Source organism: Larus michahellis, chromosome 2 (assembly GCF_964199755.1).
Source record: "Larus michahellis chromosome 2, bLarMic1.1, whole genome shotgun sequence".
Taxonomy (NCBI): Eukaryota; Metazoa; Chordata; class Aves; order Charadriiformes; family Laridae; genus Larus; species Larus michahellis.
In genome coordinates, this window is record NC_133897.1 from 23,516,534 (window position 1) to 23,538,538 (window position 22,005).

Below are 22,005 nucleotides of genomic sequence, written 5' to 3' on the forward strand. Positions count from 1 at the left end.
GGACAACCTTTTCCAGTATTCAGCAACCCTCACAGTAAAAATATTTTCATATGTTGAGATGGAATTTCCTGTGTTTCAATTTGTGGCCATTGCCTCTATTCCTGAGCACGACGACTTCAAGGAGCTACTCTGATCAGAACTAAGGACATAGACCTATCCCTGCTTCACAATTCTCTTTCACATTCTTCAGTGCCCATGCAGTGCTTGTCCTGCCAAAATATGGCTACTTTTTAAGAAATTCTTTGCAGTAGTGGTCATGAAAAATCTGCCAACTCTTCTTAACTCTTTCCAGCTCGCTCAAAAGCTCAGCTGAAAGCTTCCTTACTCTTTTTGTTTGCTTCTGCAATACAGTAACACAGGGGGAAACAAATTCCCAAAGAATGTTACTCCACTCCCAGGATGCTGTTCTGCAACCATGGAAGAGAAACTGTATTAGCAAAAATTTAATGCAGGTGGATACACAGATTAGACTATTCTGCAGGAGTCTGTGAGGGTGAGGAAAGGGACTAACTCTCCCACTGGACTCCATTAAACTATATCTCTGTGTTTTGAAAGGAAACCAAGTGTAAGCTGGTAAATTTATACCATTAATCTCAGAAGAAAAATGCACTCTATACCCAAGACCTTTAGTGTTCTTTCCTCAGAGCACACTTTGATATTCATAACAAAGATAGGAAAACCACAAAATAACTGTACTGAAAAAGTGTTGCTTAAAATCCTTGAAAGCTTTTTCTCTACCCCTGCTAACCAGCAGAGGAAAAACACATCCTTCATCATTACCCACTCTAAGACCATGCTCGTTCTGTGCAGCTCTGCCCAGTCATCTGAAAAGCAGAAATATCTCAATCCTGCCACAGCGAGAGGCTTGTATCACTTGACATCAAAGCCGGTGGGTTACTCCGAAGCCTGGCATGAGCTCTTCAGAGAAGGGAATGTTAATAATTAGACTAATTGGATCTGCTATGGTCAATTAATATTCAAGTACATTTATGACTGAGTGATAAGGACTGGCAGGAACTTAGCTGTTTAGAAAAACATATGGACAGGACAGGCATATCAAGTCAAGCTCTCGGGATATCTTTTTCTTGCATTATTAAAGTTGTTTTGCTATAATTCTATAAGCAATGCTTTACTCTAAGAAGTATCCCAATATTTGGGTATTTCAGAATGTGGTGGGGATTTTACTGCCCCTGTTGGAACATTTACTTCACCCAACTATCCCAACCTGTACCCACATAATCGAGTGTGTGAATGGAGGATCACAGTGGAAGAAGGGCGACGTGTGACTCTAATCTTTAACGATATGAAAACTGAAGAACACTGGAGTTGCTCATCAGATTATGTGGCTGTGAGTATTGGGCGTGAAGGCAGAAAACGCTCTTCCTAATCCCTTTATGGAGCATTAATGCACGTAATAGAGCTGAAATGTAATTTATAGGTCTACATCTGGTTTTAAGACAAATCATAATTTAATCTGGGGAAAACAGATAAATGAGAGAAAGTTAGCTCTGTAGGGTGTCTAAACTCATCTGCTTGTTTTACAGTATGGAAAGTTTTGGAATTATGGTCTAGGCAGAGGGGAGGACTTGAAGAAATCATTGGAGTTGTCTATCAATTATGGAAGAAAGCTTTGGGGTTTTTGAAAGCTTTCAATGTCTCTTCTCTGTGTACACAAAGACCATCAGTCAGTGCCAGGTCTCTTTTGACTTGGAACTTGTTACTGCTGTTGTTACTTACTGTCGTCAATTGGAAAAATAATAAAAAGAAAGATAAAAAGCCAGAGATTGCAACAAATGGCTACTACTTTGTTGGACCTTGCATATTCTGAAAAAAGATAGGGGAACCCCAGGAAATTCTACCTCTTTATCACCACCCCATGTCCAAAAAGATAGATTTTGGTCATTTTGTCATCGTTATTTTAGATTTGTGGTTATTTAGTACAAAAAATAAAAAAAAATCAAACCTGGCACACAGAACTGGACCTGGTCCAATGTACCAATGTGTCAAAAACACGATTCCTCTATGAAATTGCAGAAATAGGAGATCTAGTTTAGTTTTCCATTTGTTCAGATTAGCAGTGCAAAGACAGGAATTAGCTTTAGTGTGATCAGAAGCTAGCCCCCGCACAAGTGTGAGGGGAGGAAGTAGCTCTCCCTTGTGATTTGTAAATGATGTTCTCCTGTTTTCCTTCACAGATGCTTTAGACAGACCATGGGGAGCTAGCTTTTTATTGATTAATGAAGTAATGATCTCTTAAAGGAAGATCAGTTCTGCTAGCTTTTGTGCCTTCAGCACTCTAACATATTCCAAATCTCAGTGGGAAACATCATTTCTGCCTCACTTGCACTGCTGTGATAGTACTGGAAAGAAGGAATTAACTCCTAGGCTAAAGGCTGTATGAAAGAAACTGATCAAAATATATCTGGATCATCAAAAAGTGAAATGTTTGAACTAATTAAAAATGCCCACCAGCATTTAATATGTTGGAGGAAATTTTGATAAAGCTGATATAGATATTCTTAACAAGAATACAAAGATGATAATTTGAAATGGAGTGAATATGAACAGTAGCTGGCATTATTAAGTGATTGAAGATATAAATATTGAGCTAAAATACAGTATTTTTCCCAATAAACCTATTTCAATTTCTGTTTGGTTTGTGGTTTGGTTGTTTTTTTTTAAAGAGAGAGGGAATATGTTTGTGTTTTGCCAAAATAAGCAAGGTACTTTTGATGTTTTACTTCAGAGCCTCATCCACTCAAGACAATGGAAATTTGTTCCAAGTTTTTGAGTAGATTGGGGAACTAAGCTGATGTGAGGAACATCAGTGAATCTTGTATTAAAGATGTGAAACACTGTTAAATCATACAGGAGATGCTTGTAAGACTGTATTTTGATCTCATAAGAGTTTATTTTGACCCAACAGGTTTACAATGGCCTCAGACAGAACTCTCCCCGGCTGGCCAAGCTATGTGGTGAGGTAAATCCAGGCACTGAGGTGAAATCCTCTGGAAACACAATGAAAGTCATTTTGGTGACAGATATGTCCCATGCAACCAGAGGCTTCAGCGTCTCATACACGTCTAGTGAAGATGCAGGTAGAGTGTGTTTTTGAATTGAGTGACTGATCTTTGGTGAGTCATTTCATAGCTAAAGTATTGGCACATGTCAAAAAAATGACCTAAACAGAAAAAAAAAATCTCTGATACGTTTTTTTCTCTCTTACATCTCTAGATGGGAGTAGATACATATCTTTAATTAGTTGAAAGGACTTGAAAAAAATGGGGAATCTCTGGGAGTTATGGACTTCATGTGCCTGTTATGTCAAACTTCAAATGGAAAGAACAACCTCTCTTATGGATCACAGTCCCTTATTCTCACTACTGATTTATGGTTTTGTACTTAGTCTTGAGTAAGAGGTGGTCTGAAGTGGCCTTATTCCATGAAAAATCCAAAAAGCGTAGAGCCATAGACAACTTGAATAATTCAAGTGCTTCCTTATTACTCATGGGGGTAATTAATTTATTGCAGCTTGTGAAAGAGCACAGTTAACCTACTTTTGCAAGCTCAGCCTCCTGAGAGGAGGCAGCTGGCAAAGCCCTATTACTACTACAGCCTTGAGTCTTTTGATTTTCCAACCCCCCCGCCAAGCATCCTACTGTAGCATAAGCATACTGCTCTTGAGAGTATGTTCCAGAAAAATCTTCTCTTGAGTCTAGAATTAGGTAATAGGTAGGGCTGAGCAACACTGAACTGGAGCTGCAGCGGGATTTTATCAAAATGTTAAATAATGCTTGTTGTATTGAAGGTGCTGATGAAATATTTCATTTGATATTGTGAAAAATTGTTGTTTCTTTGCTTTACACATGTGTTTTTAAAGGCTTGCCAATAAATTCCAGGACACTAGGCCAGAATTCCCTTGTACACATCAGTAAATTATGAAAAAAGAAGATGGAAAAGGTTTTGATCTAATCAGTATATATGCTTGCTGACATGTGTGTATCAGAATAAACATGGGCAAGATTTCTCTTCATACAAGAATTATTACTATTTTTAAAGAAATTATATTTTGTCTCTGCAGTCTGTGGTGGAACCCTGATGGGACATGGAGGTGGGAATTTCTCTTCTCCCGGCTACGATGGTGTCAAAAATTACACAAGTAACCTGAACTGTGAATGGAGTGTTGAAAACCCCTCCCACTATAATTCATCCATATATATCTCTTTTGAGGATTTCCACTTGGAACATCACCAGGATTGCCAGTACGACTACCTAGAGTTACGAATAGGTTTGTATGTTTAGCAGGAGAATGGATTAAGGCTATCAAGATTCCAGTTGTGCAATTGTGTTTGTGCCAAATCTTTTTCATATATATTTGCAGAGAATGATTGTTGTAGGATCTGAACATTTGAGAGACTGTTCATGCATGCCTTCCATGTTGCCTTCTAGACCAAGAATGGGATTTCACTGCCAGCGCAATGGATTGGGTCACCCTTTCCTTCGGGGGAGAAAATGGAAAAGTGGATAGGTATCTTGAGGTGATAAATTGTTTTGGTGGTTGGAATACACACCTGACTTTCTCTTTACAAGGGACAATACAAATTTCACTTCATCTCCCTTGAAAGATGGCAGTCGGGAGAAGTTGGAGTCATCAAAACAATTTATTTGGTCCACAGCCCATTCTCTCCCTGCTCCTGAAATATCTCCAGGGACAGCAGGAGCGGAGTAAAGAATGCTTTAATTATTCATAGCCTCTGGGCTGCATACCCACTTCATAGCCCCCTTTTGTGCTCTAAAAGATGATTCTCCAAAACCAAATCCATATTTCCTGTGAGACTGCATCACGAAATATAGACTAAAGCATTTAAAAGGAAGACAATCACAGGATTAATGCACCAGTAATATCTCTGCATATTTGAGCATCTTTAGCTATCCATAAGAAAAGGCAACTGGAAATGTTGTATGAAAGTCACTCAGCTAATGCCAAGTGTAGTATGAAACCTCCAGCTGTCTCCTTCGCTGAAAGGCTGTATCTATGAGTCCCAGAGAGAGCAGGTTCTAATTTACCAGGAAATCGTTTCTGAAAGGTGTGGGGAGATTGAGAGCAGGAATCCGTTACATCCTTATTTGCATTCATTTCAACAAGAGCTCTTGGTTGTATAGCATCAGTTTGTCCTGTGTACAGCCAAAGCATGCATAGCTGTGTAGCCTAACAATTCCCTCCCACGTATGCACTGGAGCTCCAAAATAATAGAAAGGCAACTCAGAGAAAGAAATAATAAAATATATCTGGTCCATTACTCATCAGTTTCCACTACTGCACTTTATTCTGAACCTCAGGCCTCCCGGCAATACAATCAAATGAAATACGAAAAAACGTTGTCTTATTTTGCTCTACACAGCTTGTCGTCTAAATAGTAATGTTAATTTTGGCCATACTAATGGATCTTCAGTTTCACAACCAGTCTCATGTCAAAGGCAAAATGCCCCAATTCAGCTACGTATGCTGACAAGTAACATTTAATGAGCACCGAGATGCAAATAGTGCAAAATATCACTAAACTTGGGCATGTGCTGTTTAAGACTCTCAACACAGCAGATGTGAATTTGGGGAAAGGTCCAATTCAACAGTAAGTCACCTGAGAGACCCCAAATGAAGCTAAGATGTGTAAAATTGCTTTGAGTTATCCATGCAACACACTTAATGGTACTGAATGAAAAAAAAAAAAAGCAGAATTGACTTTGTGTATTCACTGAGAAATGTTTAATCTAAAAAGACAAAATAAATATTTCAAATTTCTGAGGGTAAGGCTTTATATTAAGTTATTATCAGGCACATGCATGTAGTCTGTACGTGGTAGTACAGCTGAGCATGTTGCTACAGTGAAATGTACTTCTAATTTTTGGCTTTTGTGGAAGACTCTTGATTTTGTCTTTCAAACCATTACCTTCAGTTTGAACCAAATCTTACAGCACAATCTTTTTGTTTACATTGTCTGTTTATTAACAGTCTAGATCTCTGGCCAGCTGGCCATTCACGAAAGCAGTGACTGGTGCCACACTGTAGAGACTGAGTAACTTGGGTAACATCTGTCACATAGTCAATCACCTCATAAGAAGTGCAAACAAGAAAAAGTACACTTCACATTTTAATGCTCAAGGTAGTTATTAGTATTTTTTCCCCAAATCATTACTTATCATGAATGTCTTCCACTTGTACAGCTCAGTATCACTTTTAGTGCATGTTAACAAGACAGGTTTTAGCATTTTTATATGTAATTTACATTAACAGAATTTTATTATATGTCACCTTTTATCCCTGCGCTTCAAGGCATTTCAAATGGTGGCTCTGTCACTGTATATGACAGAAAGATAAAGTTACTCAGCCACATTACTTGGAATAACCGTGAAAGGGCTTTGAAGAGCGCCCAAAGTTTCTCCCTCCTGCTCTAGTGCCTTCTTCGCAAGACCAGCCTGCCACCCTGCGTGGAGCTAGGAGTTGCTTTTGAATGGAGACTTTTAAGACCAGCAGCCTGCCGTTATTAGAGAAGCAAACTTAGGAATGGCATTGCCTGGATGTCATGAGGAACACTATTACACTTATTTTCCTTCTCCTGAGAATACACCAGTAATAAACAGAAACTGTTACTTCTGCCAACGTGATGGCTTACCCCAACATGAACAAACATTCAGCATCACAGAAGCACAATGGCCTGTGTTGTGCTTTCTTTTTAGGTTTCAAAGATTTGAGCAAATGCTGGCATTTTTTTGCCATACAGAGAACAGTATTTTGAGCTCCCTGGGAAAGAGATGCCCACTATTAATATAGCAATGACAGCTTGTTCATGGATGAAGCACTTCCCTATATGGTAGAAAACTCAAAATCCCTGTTGACTTTTAATGAGGATGTCACCAACACATAGGCTCAATAGGCTTCCACGCAATCAGGTCCTTGGGCCATCTCTTCCCACTGTTCTGCCCCAAAACATCTGCAGTTTTGGGGCAATTTCTGTGTTTTCAGGTCTGATGGGTCAAAAATGAAAGTGTGCAGGATGGCAGGAAGGGGAGAGAAGGAGCCCAAGATATTAAAAGGATCATTAACACAGCTTTGGAGAGAATTTCCTTGTTGTCGAGATTTAGACCCCAGCAATGAACTGCGGCACTCTACCTACACCCATAACAAATGATCAGTTATTAAGTGCGATAAGTACTTTTCTCTGTTTTCTAGTCAAAACAAAATTAAATGCACGTTTGCCCTATGTATTCCTTTATGTTATTGTAGCTCTTTTAGGATTCAAAAAGTGTATTTTTTTTTCTTTCTTTACTCAGGGGACGCTGATGGAGAGCTAATAGCCAGACTTTGTGGTCAGGCTGCACCATCTGTGCCACTAGTCATAGCTGCCCCGCAGATCTGGGTACACTTTGTAAGCGATAAAAACACAGAAGATAAAGGATTCTTGGCCCATTACACGTTTGAAGGTAAATGGCTTGATAGGCCGTTGCCCATGCTGACTGAGGCACTTCTGGGGAATGCTGCCATTCATTTGGTGATACTGAGAGTACACACTAGGGGATCAACTCTCAAAGAGGTCCTCAAAAGTTACAGCGCCTGCCACTATTTATATCCATCTAAAGCAAACATATGTTAGCAATTGAACTTTCAGATTTATTTTCTGCCTCACTGTTCCCGTTCCCTGAACCGCATTTGAGTTTTTGCAATGTAGTGCAACACACAGAACAGCTGGTTGCTCTTGGGAATAGGGATGTAACAGGTAACACCAGCCAAGTTTGACTTTCTTCAAATAGGCCTCCAGAGTGCTAGAATGGCTGAAATGCATTCTGCTGCTTGAACCCTTGCACTTATTTTGAAATCCACTTTAAAGCCATATCAGTGCAAATTACACCATTTGCATGCCAGCATAACTATTCTTCCTGTCACAGCTGAATTTAGCCTTGGTTCTTATCTAGAAGCATCAGCAATTTTTTTAGTTGATTGTGTTGGTCCAAGAATGGCACTGCTTTACTTAGGAGTCTGAGTTAAATAAATGGGAGATAAGGTGGAAGAGGCAGCTGTAAGTGTCAGCTGGCAAAGGTTTTGCAGAGCTATATTAAGTATCAGAATAAATGCAAAGTTTCAAGGTCATTGCATCTGTTCACTCACTATTCAATGACACGGCTTTTAAAACTTGGATTTTTTCAGATAAATTTTTCATCCTTACCTATATCAGTCCAACGTAAATATATTTTAGTACTATTACAAGCTGAATAATCTTCCACTCATTTGATTATAGTTCCTAACATGTATCGAAATGTTACTTTTTTTCTTCAGCTTGTGGTGGTATACAGTCAGGTGAAAGCGGAGTTATCTCAAGTCCTAACTACCCAGAGCCTTACAGCAGCCTGAGTCGTTGCTCCTGGTTGTTGGAAGCCCCCGAAGGTGAAACCATCACTGTGAGTAACACAATGTCATGATTGTGTGTGCAGCTGGCAGCATGAGAAGCACCCTCTGAATCTTGAGGAACAGGTTTGAGACAATTTGGAAAATCACAAAGGTGGAGGAAGTGTCTCCTCATCGGCCTTACCTAAGAAAGAGGGGGAAACAAAGATAACACAACCAAACTAGACTGTGCTTTTTGAAAAGCAGAAGGATTCTAGTCTAACTTGAGCTCAAACCATAGTACCGACTTCTCCTTTAAACAATGACTTTCTGTATTTGGGAAACTAAAATAACTCATGCTATTAGATGTCCATGGATATTCTCACTATCGTGGGAATAAACATGAGGCTGAAGTTTTTTCATCTCTGCAGAAAATTTAAAAGCCACCAGAAAGTTACTTTCATGTCTTAATGGTTAGTCTGGAAGATAATACGATTTTGCTGGTACAAATTACATCAATGAGATGCTACTCTTATATCCCAATAACTATTAATGGGCTGCCTGAGGTGCTAATTTCTTGAGCCAAACTGCTGAGAGACAAATTTAAGCACCTTTATGACCAAGCAATGCTAAATTATTGCAGTGCTGAATTATTTGACTGATCTTTTGGAGAACGGGTCCAATCAGCGACATTTGCAGTCCAGGTCAGAAAAATATCTGAAAAGCAATTTTTTAAAAACACATTGCAGATTTTCATATGTAATGTCTTTCACTAATTTCCCTATCATGTTTTCCTTATTTACAACTACGAAAGTGTTTCTTAGAAATGCAAACCCATTGTCCTAATTGTTCTGCTGCATGAGTTAAATCCAGTTGGTGTCCAGTCAAAAGTGGTGTCCCCCAGGGCTCGGTGCTGGGGCCGGTTCTCTTTAATATCTTTATCAATGATCTGGATGAAGGGATTGAATGCACGCTCAGTAAGTTCGCAGATGACACTAAGCTGGGCGGGCGTGTTGATCTGCTTGAGGGTAGGTTGGCTCTGCAGAGGGATCTGGACAGGCTGGACCGATGGGCTGAGACCAATGGTATGAGGTTCAACAAGGCCAAGTGCCGGGTCCTGCACTTGGGTCACAACAACCCCATGCAGCGCTACAGGATTGGGGCAGAATGGCTTGAAAGCAGCTCGACAGAAAAGGACTTGGGAGTGTTGGTTGACAGCCGGCTGAATATGAGCCAGCAGTGTGCCCAGGTGGCCAAGAAGGCCAACAGCATCCTAGCCTGTATCAGGAATAGTGTGCTGAGCCGGACTAGGGAAGTGATCATCCCCCTGTACTCGGCACTCGTGAGGCCCCACCTCGAGTACTGCGTTCAGTTTTGGGCCCCTCACTACAAGAAAGACATTGAGGTGTTGGAGCGTGTCCAGAGAAGGGCTACAAAGCTGGTGAGGGGTCTGGAGGACAAACCTTATGAAGAACGACTGAGGGAGCTGGGGTTGTTTAGCCTGGAGAAGAGGAGGCTGAGGGGAGACCTTATCACCCTCTACAACTACCTGAAAGGAGGTTGTAGAGAGATGGGGGCTGACCTCTTCTCCCTGGTGACAAGTGATAGGACGAGGGGAAACGGGTTCAAGTTACGTCAGGGGAGGTTTAGATTAGATATTAGGAGACATTTTTTCACTGAAAGGGTTATTAAACATTGGAATAGGCTGCCCAGGGAGGTGGTGGATTCACCATCTCTGGAGGTGTTTAAAAAAAGGGTAGATGGGGCACTGAGGGACATGGTTTAGAAGTGGCTCTTGTCAGGGTAGGCTAAAGGTTGGACTTGATGATCTTAAAGGTCCCTTCCAACCTCAACGATTCTATGATTCTATGATTCTATGATTCTATGATATTCTGACCACTTCCTAGGTACTTACTTCAGGGAATACATGATTATTTTAGTAGAACACAACATTTCTATTTAATACAAAAATTTGTTTAAAGCAGAACTAATCTTAATCAGATGGAAGTATATTTGTGTTTTAAAAGGACTGATTAGCAGCCCCCTCAGTGAAGGCAGACTAACCTTTTCCAGTATAAGCTGCCAGTTTCAGTTGCTGGTAGAGTTCCAAACTTAAACCATTTGAGCTAAATTTGTATTTGGTCTTTGCCTCAGGCAAGAGTTCTTTTGGAAATGAAAACACACCAAAGTTACAGGAAGAAGTACTGCGTATTTGCTAAACTTTTCCACAAAGATCCCAATCCTGGAACTGGTGAAAAAAAAAAACTTATTGGAAGAGGGCCAGGCACTCATTAGTGTCCATCAATATTTCAGCATCAACAAATCCAGGAGTCTACTGGCTTAGCAATCTAAATCTTTGAACTGGAAATCCCACCCATGTGCATATCACTCCAAGGACAAATGGCATCAGTGTGGGAGGGAGACAGGGTCAGAAGCTGCCTGCCCAGCCCAGTCTATTTACGTGATACATTCAGGCCCACAGGAACCAACCATGCAACTGTTACTCTCTGATTTAATGGAAACTAGCATTATTTTCAGCAACTGCTAAGTATTCTGATTCAAAATAATAGGAAGAAAAAAATCCAAGGCTTTCTGCTTACATAGCTACTTACATTTGAATGTGCAACTTCATATTTCGTGACTAGAAGCCTTGGGAACAGGAATGTGGTTCAACACCTGCGCATATTCAAGGCTGTTTTGAAGCACATACTTAGCTTCAAACATACGGTTAAGTCCCAATAATGCCAGTTTTGAACCTGTGCATTCCTCTTCCACTTCTGTCTTCATGGGAAGTAGCTGCTGTTGCTTATAGTGGCAAGACTTCAAGCAATACTTGCAGGAAAGCATCAAGGTGAAGTGAAGGTTGGATTTCTGAGCATACCCAGATATCGTTGTGCTAGGATGGCTCCGGGATCTGGCTGCAATTGCTCTAACCCCTCTGCTGGTGTGGCTGGTGTTAGCTCCTGAATGTCGCTTTTGTGTGTTACAGCTTACTTTTACAGCCTTCCACGTTGAAAATCATTCACTTTGTAAGTGGGACTCTGTTACTATCCTGAATGGTGGCTCTCCTGGATCTCCTGTCATAGGAAAGTATTGTGGAACCACATCCCCTGGGACTATTCGGTCTGGTTCCAGCAAGCTAGTCGTCATCTTTAACTCTGATCACTCAATTCAAGGAGGTGGCTTTTATGCAACATGGACAGCAGAATCTCTAGGTAAGAGAAAAAAAAATCTGATTTTGTCAGGTCTAACCTAGCAGTACATCATGCCTGTATAGCACTTTTCAGAAATAGGATTCCTCCTCTTTAATTAAATTTGCATTAAAGAACAGAAGAAATACACGCCAACATCTTCAGCATTCCTGAGAGAAGCGAGCACTAAAAAAGTCAAGTATTAAACCAGTGTTGTCTGATCTCACACAATGAAATCAAATTTCGACGGATTTTGTACTTTTTAAGCCTCCCACTGGTAGTTTCTCAATGTCTGTAAATTGATACCATGCCCAGGATCCTCCCAGCAGTGGTATCTATTGTCAGTGACTATGAGGAGACATTTCATTTCTTGAATAATAATTGTTTCACAGTTTGGTTTGGTTTAAACACTTAAAACTAGAAAGAGATCAGTTTCAAAACAGAGAGTTTTGAAGCAGCAGCAGACAGAACTTTTCAAAGAGCACGTGTGACAACAGCCTAAAACTCTTCCACTTTAGTGGAGATGTTGGTACACTTTTGAAGGTGATAAACATGCGGGATTGAATTGGTACATTTTAAAAAACTACCTTCTCTCTGTTGAAATTATCATCTCTCTGGATTTAAAAAAAAAAAGTTAGCTCACCATTTGCACACTGTCCTTCAGGAGGTGACTAAAGGCAAGTGTAGATGTGCTGGCTGGTGGCAGTGCAGAATTCATTGTGCCTTCATACGTCAGTACAGAGCTGGCAACGTGTTCTCTAGTGTCCCCTCCAGCTGCAAACCTGCATCAGTTAATGATCTAGCAATATTCACACACTGACTTGATGGAGTGTCTTCTTAAACATATCAATAGTCTGCTTGCGTGAATATACACTGTCACTTAAGGAGGTTTTTGACACTGTTCCCTGTTGTCACTGGGATTTCACATTCAAGGAAGGCCACTCCTCAATGATGTAGCAGACATTAGCATGCACATGCGATGTGCATAGTCAGTATTCTCTCTGTGAAAGAGATTTCTTTTTTTATATACCTTGTTTCCTTTCCTCAGCTTTCTTCTCATTCGTCCACTGAGAATCTCTGGGTTTACGTTCTGTATGTGTGAGCAAACCTTGGCCTCATACCCTTCTAAACACAACTGCCATTTCTAACATAGAAGAATGAAAAATAAAATCTTCCTTTTAAAGCTAGTATATATTTTTTTAATCAAGAGGAAAAAAAGTAGAATGTTATAAACCTTTTTTTGCTCTTTATTCATCCTTTTACTGCATCGTCTCTGAAATAAAAATGGGTTGCTTGTACTGTATGCATAGCCCTAGTAAATTATTCTTGGCATGGTATTTGCAAGTATGTTTCAAATTAACTGAACTTATTATGTATAAGAACATGAGCTGCCACAGAGCCATGACCAGCTATTCCCGCTTATAAATGAATCTGTTAACAATTTTTGAAGGCATGTTTTGCAGCCCTCTCCATAATCGCACTGAGATCCACAGGGCTGCCTGGGCTGGAGGAGAAGTCACCATTTTGCCCTGGGTAAACAGATGTAGCTTGAGTAGATTCACATGTGGAACTGCAATATTTGCATGTTGCAGAGCAAGGAAAAAAGGGACTAGCAGTAGATTATGTTTTTTTTCCCTAGGGTGCTTTTCTGAATGGCTGTCAGTCATGACGTGCATGCTGTGGGGTATGGGAAGAAACCTTCACAGTCTCTGGAGAAGCTCCTCATTAATGTATTTCTGACCCTTACTCTCTCTCTAAGCAGTACCCACTTCTCATTGTCAGGAGTATATAGATGGACAAGAGCAAAAGGGTATGAACTGGCAAGGAGAAGGAGCTTGTGAAGAAGAGAAAGTGAAGTACAAAGAGAGACCTTCTCTAGAGTGTAACTACCTCCCTGCTGCAGGGGTGGGTGAAGGGAAATTAATTAAAAGAGGGGTAAATGAAGTTTGTGTAGGTGTCAGGGCTTGCATCTCTCTCTTGCAGCCACAGAAGCAAGCATCCATTCAAAGCTGACACCAACAGGAAATATTTGAACATTTCTCCACCTGTTGCTATTATTTCCAGGATGTGGTGGAATCATTCATTCAGATAATGGTATGATCAAGTCTCCTCATTGGCCTCAAAACTTTCCCATGAACACCAGATGCACATGGACCATCATTACGCATGAAAGTAAACACTTGGAGATGAACTTCCACAGTAACTTCCAGATTCCAGATAGCAACGGAAGCTGCCAGAGCAGTTACATAAAGGTAAAATAATAGTTGGCATTAGATTAGCAGAGCAGTGCTTTAAGAACTCATGATTGCAGAATTCTGTTTTGCAATTGTCATGTTTAGGATTGTCAAGGCACAAAATTCAGGAAATGTAAACTGAAGTCCTTGTACCAATACAGTCAATTTTCCTTATGCCTTGAGAATTGGCTTGTATATATTTTTATTTTTTATAGTTCTTGGGGTTCCACCTCCAGCAGAGTCCCACCACCCTACATGCTGCCCCAAAAATGAAAAATATGAAAAAAGTACATATGACTTCAGAACCAGGAAATAATGAGAAAATATAGTGTAATGAAAAGACCTTTTCAATTACTCCAGTGAGTGAAAAAACAGGAATGTGGCACTGTAATTCTACAAAGATTCTTTATAAGGGTATAAACTGTCCAAGTTACACTAATCCTTCTTTTTTTAATCTCAAAAAACAAAGATAGCGTTCTTATCGTTTATAGGTTTTCAAGAGCCACTTGTTTTCAAAGCAACAGAATGGAGTGGACATGCTTTGAATTTTTCAGTGACATTTTTTTTTCAGGCATTTGGCGTATGTTCAGTGGTTTTGTGTTCATTTTCTCCAGAGCAGTACAACTCCCACTTGAAATAAAGGGCAAACATAATTTGACAACATGTAGGAAGACTTGAGCAGCTGTACATCTGATCTATACTTACCAACTTACAAACCACTGTTGCACTCATTTTTTAAGTCTGTGGAAAAAAATACTATGAGATTCGTCTTTTCATAGCCTGCTCCACTGATTAATTGATGTAATATGTTATGATACATTTCACTAATGTGGAAGTCTTAATGCCACCCAGTAAGGGTGCTTTAATTTAAAATTTCTGAACTGTCCTGAATGACGTGGTCAAAACTATGTCACTTGGAGATTTTCTCCGTAGAGGAAAATCTGAGATTTTTGGTGATGTCCACCTCCATCTCTGAATGTCCAATTTGAGATGTATGAAGGTGTCTGGATATGGAAAAGTGTGGAACAGGTGTAAGTTTCTTCCATTCATTCCAAGCTGAGCAGCCAAAAAAGAGGAATCCAAAATCAATAGTGACTTTGCAAGATCTTGGCCAGGCCATAGGCTGTTTATATGAATCCTTTGAGCATCCATGGCCTCAGACACCTGGCCAGATGAATGAGGTGATTCATATGCCTACGCTTACAGACTAACCTTTGGCTAACCCTTTCTGGGATGGTTGCTTAGAGCAATCACAATTTCATGTGGCTGTTCTAGTTCCACTAGACTTCTTTCAAACGCATTATTTTAAAAATCAAATATTATTTATTTTTCATATATTTTTGGTATAAAAGGCCAGTAAAAAAAATTTTCACATTGACAAAAAATAAATCTATTATTAGAGTAAATAATTGTTTCTTTTTTCTTAAAGCAGATGTTTTAAATTCTTGGCAATAAACATCCTGATTCAGGAAATTATTTAAACATTCAGAAACATCAAACATTTATGCCTGTGTTTCATTTTAAATGCGTGTTGAAATTCAGTGCTTAAACTGTGAGCCTCAAGTACATGTTTAAGTAATTACCTGAAGAGGGTTTCACTTAAATACCTACCTAAACCTGCATGTGTTTCTTGAATGCATGGTTTGATGGAACTTAAATTGGCTATTAGTACAGTTGAAGTGATATTAAAAAAATGTGTATTTTTCTTATTATATTTTTGTGAATTATATTCTTCACATGATTTGATACTTGTAATTGAACAAGTGAATGCAACATAACAAAAATGGGAATAAGTTTTGATTAGCAAGACTAGATATTACGGATCCAGATCTTCCAGTTTGATGCCTCTTTACTACCCTAGCGTGACAGAGTTGTTTTTTATCAACTTATGAATAATAGAAGGATTGCATTTAATAATTCATTGTATACGCAGATATTCATAGGGTGTATGGAGATAAGTTAGCAGAGACAAAATGGAGGTAGGCAATGATGTGCATAAAATGTTTTTCGCTGGTTCCCTGGACATGATCTACATTGGCCCTGCTATCAGCGGGTATTTGAGCAAATGACCTCTAGATGCCCTTCCGAGGCCCTTGGCAACCTGAGTTATTCACTGTGATTCACTCCTTGGAGAAGTCTTTTTGTGTCCACTAACTGGAAAGTGAGTGAAGAGTGATTAGCTCCAATTTAGATCTCTAATATTTGGTGTGAGATGAATCCTACCCTGAGTCTTTGGAAAGAACAATTGCACATGCAGTTCCTGGTGGGTTCCCACAAACTACATGGGCTTCGAAAGCACTAAACAATTTCCAATCTGGGCTTCTCAGGTGTGGAGAGGAAACGATGAAGAAGAAGCAGCTTTGTTAACCACAGGATGTGGAAGTTCAGCTCCTGATTCTGTTGTTGCTCCAAACAATGTCATAACTACAGTATTTCAGTCTCAGGATGCTCCCGGGCCAGGTTTCTCTGCATCTTTTATAAGCAGTAAGTAATATTAAAGCCAGCTGCCTGCTTTATTAGTCCTTTTTGGATTAGTTTGATCTGTGTGTAGCAATTTAGACCTCTGTCCAACAAGGCATTGAAGCCTCTGCCTGGCTTTTGAAACCAAGAGTTACCTTACTGAATGCAATGGAGCTACTGTGTGCTCCAGAGTTGGACTTGCCAAAGATCCTCCGTGCAGCTATAAGTTTGTAGTTATTCTTAGCTACCTCTGCCTTTTCAGTGTGCCAAAAAGAAATGAATAGGCTCTACATTTTAAGAATTTGTTTCTCTGTAGTTAAACTACATGGAAGCCAAAGCTGTAATCTTCTTAAAAAGGAAAAGTTATCTGCTCTTCTTTTAGAATTTTTATCTCTATTCTTTTCAAGTCACATGCTGAAACTGCTGTAATTTCTCCTGTGTATGGTGAAGTCCATGCCCTTCACATAAACTGCTCTCAGGAGAAGAAATGACTTCTCACCATCTGCTCTGGCCTTTGCTTTGCTTTGTTGTATTTGTATCTCCTGTAGCTCAAATGACATTTCTTGGGTGGGCCTCTCCGTTTCTTTAACCATGGCATGTGTGCTTTGTGACAGTCAAACCCACCAGAAGTGCAGGAGGTCATGCTCAAGTGCCGTTAGTTGTTTGGGGTTTCTTTGTAGGATGCTACCAAAGGAAAGGAAACTGCTTTCCCTTCACTGGATTCAGATTAAAACAGTGAGAGATTAAGTGCTTAGAGGAAGACGCTATTGAAGTATACAGAATTCTGAACTGAAACTGCTTTTGTTTTTATAATATCTGCACTAGTGTTGTCAGTAACAACTAACGACCTCTTAGTGGAGACAATCACAGGATTCATATGCCTGTTCCTAATCTTATACCAGCACTTTACTGTGCACTGCCCTCTTTTAAGCCTTTATCATAAAATAAAAAGAAACCCCGAAGCCATGCAAGTCACTAGGATCAGAAGGAGCTCCACGAAAATGAACAGTTCTGTGAGTCTGAGAAGTTCTGGGTGGCAAACCTCTCCTGCTTCTGTGTATAACAAAGCAACCCAGAGAGATGGCCCTGCAGCAGACTGCATCCTCCTGGCTGTCAGACATGAAGCAAGAATGGTACCACTTGGGCTAACGTAGGAATTTTCAAATAAGGATAAATTGCTGATGTGCCCCAATAACCCCCCATCCAATTCAGCTACATTTGTATGTACTAAGGGATTTTGAAATGTTCAAGGTCCAAAACCATAGGAATGGCAGTGCTGTGTCCTTCTGGTCAGTGGGCTGAGGGGCTATATAGCCTGGTCTTATCGAAGACATTCCAAGATACTGTGTGAGGCTGTAGGTGGGAAGGCCCAGTATTTCCCAAAAACACTGCTCTGTGTGTGTGTGTAAGACCTACTTTTGCCATCATGATATATACTACTCTCCCTGGATTTTTGACCAGCCTCTTAAGGAGGGATGAGATCCTTGTGCGCATTATTGGTTTTCTTACTGTAAAATCAGAATGATGTTATCACCTGGATTATAACTGTGCCCTTTTTATTTATGCTTATAGGATGTGGAGTAAATTTCACCAGCCCTGCAGGTCGTATCGTCTCTCCTAACTACCCTAGTCAGTATGATAACAACTTGAACTGCAGTTATATCATAGATCGGGGACCACAGTCACTGGTGATCCTAGAGTTTGAGACTTTCCACTTGGAAGGTAACTGGTTCATCATAATTTCAATATGTACTATGAAGTGTAACTTCTTTCTTGAAAACATACAAGTTGTCTATCATGGAAAACGGCTGAAAATTTGCTTGTCCATTCTGAAAATCATTTACAGACAAATATTTACAGAGATAGTTTCAAGGTTCAGTTTTACATCACTGAAGGCTTCCAGAAGAGTGAAGACAGATCCTACCTGTTTAATATGTTGCAGCAATGAAGTTGGGCATTTCCCAGGTGGTTGGAGTATAAGAGTGACTGTGGCCAACTTGGATCTTTGTTCCTGACTTTTTTTTTTTTGCCATTGAGTCTTATAAACTTTTCATCTTAGGCCAGCTGTTTTGCATTTCAGTGCTTCTGTTTCCTTAACTGATAAAATGGATATAAATATACTGGGGTATTTTACAAGGATGTACGAACATATAAATGTGAAACTAGGTGAAAAACCACAGTAACTGAGAACCTATAAAAGCTGTTACCCGGTATGTACCCATGAACAAAAGTTCGTCTTGAGATTTTAAACTTGGTGGCATTTAGCCGAGAAATAACAAGTATAATATCCTGGTCTCATTGGTGTCAATGGTAAAACTTTCCCAACTTTGATAGGACCAAATGTTTATGGGTGGAGGTGTCATGGTAACACAGAGGAATCAGTATGTCCAAAACACTAGGATGGCCAAGTGGGATGCCACACAGATTTTGAGGCCATCTTAATTTGATTCCCTTGAAGTCACCCGGACAAAGAGATTTTTGGGTAATTTGTTACTAAGCTGGAGTGCGTAATTTGAATTTTTCTTCAGACCAAACAGTAAAGTCATAAAATAGGCTTCTTTTATTTTCTTTTTAAGTTTTTGAACTGTTTTGAATTCAAAAGTATTCTGGCTGAAATTTAATTTAGGCCTGAGACAAAGATATGATTTGACTATGATTTTATCTGAAACTTTTTTCATCCCCTGATACAAACTGCTACTTTAAGAATTATTTTTTTTAAATGAGATGTAAACCACACAAATTACATAATTTCTTCACGAAGAAGACATTATTATTCAGCAGACACACTAAACGTTAGGCTGAATCAGATGATGCCAGTTTTGGCACGTCCGTGAGTACATTACTGATTTGTATTCTGTCTGTGCATTCAATTAATTTATAAATGGATTCAAGCTTTTATTATCAAGAAGGTTAAAGCAAAGAGGTAAGTGATACAGACATAATAATAAATGTAGACCTAAATAAATAGAAAAAATATTCTACTTCTTGCAGGGCAATTTGCTTCTTTATTGTTATAAGCTTCCTTAGGCTACACAAACTACGAGTCCTTAGTCACATGAAAGAAAAGAACTGTGGATATGAGCTAAAGGACATCCGGTTATAAAAGAGGAAGTGTGACACTCTCCAGTAGTTGATTATTAATATTTTTCACAAAATCTTAAAATATAACCCTCTAGCAAAGAGAAATTGCCTGGGTTTAAATTGTAAAGATTGAAAACACCGTCTTGCAAACTATCGTGCAGAAATGAAAACTTATTCAGCAGTCCCACTGAATATGTTTAGCACATGTGCCTAAGAGTTTCCAGCATGAACTCTCTTAGTTCTTTTGCAAAGGCAGGACAATATTTGGCAGCCTCTGTTAAAACCATTTCTAGCTACTCCATATGCAAAGAATCATTGCACCTGCTTAGATCGCTGCTGAGTATGTCCTTTAAAATTTTAACCACACTAGTACAGATGTTCTAGCTCCATGTTCAATTAATATAGTTTACTACCTATTTGACCTTTCAAAAGAAATCCAATTGGTTTTTTCATGGTTTTTTAGTGATGAAATGAAGTATCTAAAATAATGCCTGTAAGACATACCTATCTCTTTGACCAACTGGTTGAGATATCTTTTCCAGAAAATTAGAAGGCAGAAGGTAATTGGCTATAGTGCAGTAACACATTGGTATAAAATTGAATGACTTCATGAGTTAGTCAAAGATCTCTGCTGTATAGTAGTTATGTTTGCAATTATCATGAGACGCCTGTTCTGATTATGAAGAACGACTCCAAATGAGGCAGTTAACCCACAGCAGTGATACAATGTCAGCATCTGGAACCAAATGAACATGACATGCATGTACTAAATATTAAATATGTATTAAGCACTAAATATAGCAAGGAACAGAGCAAGAGAGAACTGGAGGAAACTGCATTTGTTGATTTTGTGATCAAAATTTAATCTAAATTGGCTGCTTCCCGGATAAATTGTTATCTGACTTTGAGCCCCTGAAAATAGACATCTAATTTAGATTATCATCTAGATTTACCTCCTACTATAGTGAAGTGAAAAAGTGCTTTAAACTCAAAACCAAATGCGTTGTGCGTGTTGAATGAATTGCCTTCTGAAGGCCTCCCTCACTCTCTTTACCCATTGACTATTACAGGAAGCTATAGACAATAGCTTACACAAGATACTTAAGATTTAGGCAGCAAAACATAGGCGTGCTTAACCCTGTGAAAGGAGTTTGGCTTAGTGTCTGTGGTTTCCTTGCAGCCTGAAGAATATCTCTTCCTATGCCAAACCGAATATGGTTACAGAACCTCTCTTTTGACTTGCCTGTTTCATGAAGTTGCATCGGTTGTCACTTGTTTCTTGTAGCACCACTTGCATTGTTGTGTTTGGTTATTTTATAAAGAACCAAACAAATGGGCGTGAGTTTGTTTTCTCAGCCTCACTTCTGACACCGTGATAAATGTCATCTTCCATCTGTCCCCCCTCCTTGAATCAAAGGTCTACACAAATCTAACATAATATAATTTGTAAAAAAATCCTTATCTATCTTATTAGACTTACTATCTAAGAATTAATTAATCACATACATCTTTTGTTCGTAAGCGTTACTCAGATGAACATCCTGCAAACATACCTCTAGGAGAGCTATGGTAGTGTATTATTAAATGGCTGTAATACTCTTTGAGTATAACATGCAATGAAGTCTGAGTTTGAAATCATGAAAAATTAGAGGAAATGGATATGGGCCTCCTGCAATATCTGCTTTAAAATTGTGTAGTATTTATACTCTGTCCATACAAAACAACTGAATTGTGTTGATACCACATCGTCCTGAAAAGTGTTTTAATAACTGGTTTATTTCTCTTTTTTTTTTTTCAAACATGCAACTGTAATTTTGCAATCCGGGACAAGGTCACAGCTTCGTTTTGGAGTCTTCTCTATCTGCTTTCTCTGTTGTTACTAGGCAATTCAGAAAATAGACAAGTTTTGCAATAGATTATTTTGAAAGAGGATATATATATGAAAAAGACTTGTAATTTCTTGCTTTCAAAATAGTGTCTTGTGCTATGCAGCTGGTTAATATATTGGACAGGAGTATGTATCTGCGTAATACTTCTCCTACATTAGTAATTACTAATTGTATTAACATTTATACCAGAAACTACAGTTGTGAACCAAAACCTCATTTCTTTAAGTTTTACAAACTTTAAACAAAAAGACAGGTTCTTCGTCAATACAAAATGAAACAGAATCTATGGCTATAGACCGAGAGATGGAAAGAGGCCATTGTTGTAATCAGATAGTTAGGGGGCCAAAGAGGTCATTGTAGTCATCAGATAGCTAGGGACCAAAATTTAGTCAAGGTTTTTGTGCAGGCACCATATCAAATAAATGACTTTATGGAGAATAATGAGAGTGGGCAGAAATTTCTGCTAAGTGGAAAGGAGACAACACAAAGGCATATTTCAAAACGTAATGTAAGGACAACTGAAGCTCTTATCATGTGAACTTTGAAGGCAGGAGCCAATGTTGAGCAGTACCAAGAGATGATAAATAGAGTACAGACAGATAACAAAAGGCCTTGAAAGCAAATATTCGTAATGTCAGGCCAAATAATTGAATTCTCCAGCAGTATTTGGAAGAAATATTGTCAAGGCTAGAGGAACAAATGGTACAGTCTCCATCTTGGAAAAATCACTATTTCTCTGGTGAGAGTCATAGCCATGTGGCAGGTTATGAAGA

The 22,005-nt window shown here is 39.1% G+C and overlaps 1 protein-coding gene across 1 annotated transcript in view; it reads left to right on the forward strand.

The window, feature by feature from the left end:
• The window catches only part of CUBN (cubilin), a 150,593-nt gene that overhangs the window by 103,064 nt on the left and 25,524 nt on the right, over positions 1–22,005 (forward strand). Inside the window, exons 47-55 of the mRNA XM_074573520.1 lie at positions 1,167–1,348; positions 2,927–3,098; positions 4,082–4,288; positions 7,330–7,479; positions 8,330–8,451; positions 11,367–11,592; positions 13,633–13,820; positions 16,130–16,286; positions 17,835–17,984. Coding sequence (XP_074429621.1) covers positions 1,167–1,348; positions 2,927–3,098; positions 4,082–4,288; positions 7,330–7,479; positions 8,330–8,451; positions 11,367–11,592; positions 13,633–13,820; positions 16,130–16,286; positions 17,835–17,984 — 1,554 coding nt within the window. The remainder of the gene's footprint in view (positions 1–1,166; positions 1,349–2,926; positions 3,099–4,081; positions 4,289–7,329; positions 7,480–8,329; positions 8,452–11,366; positions 11,593–13,632; positions 13,821–16,129; positions 16,287–17,834; positions 17,985–22,005) is intronic.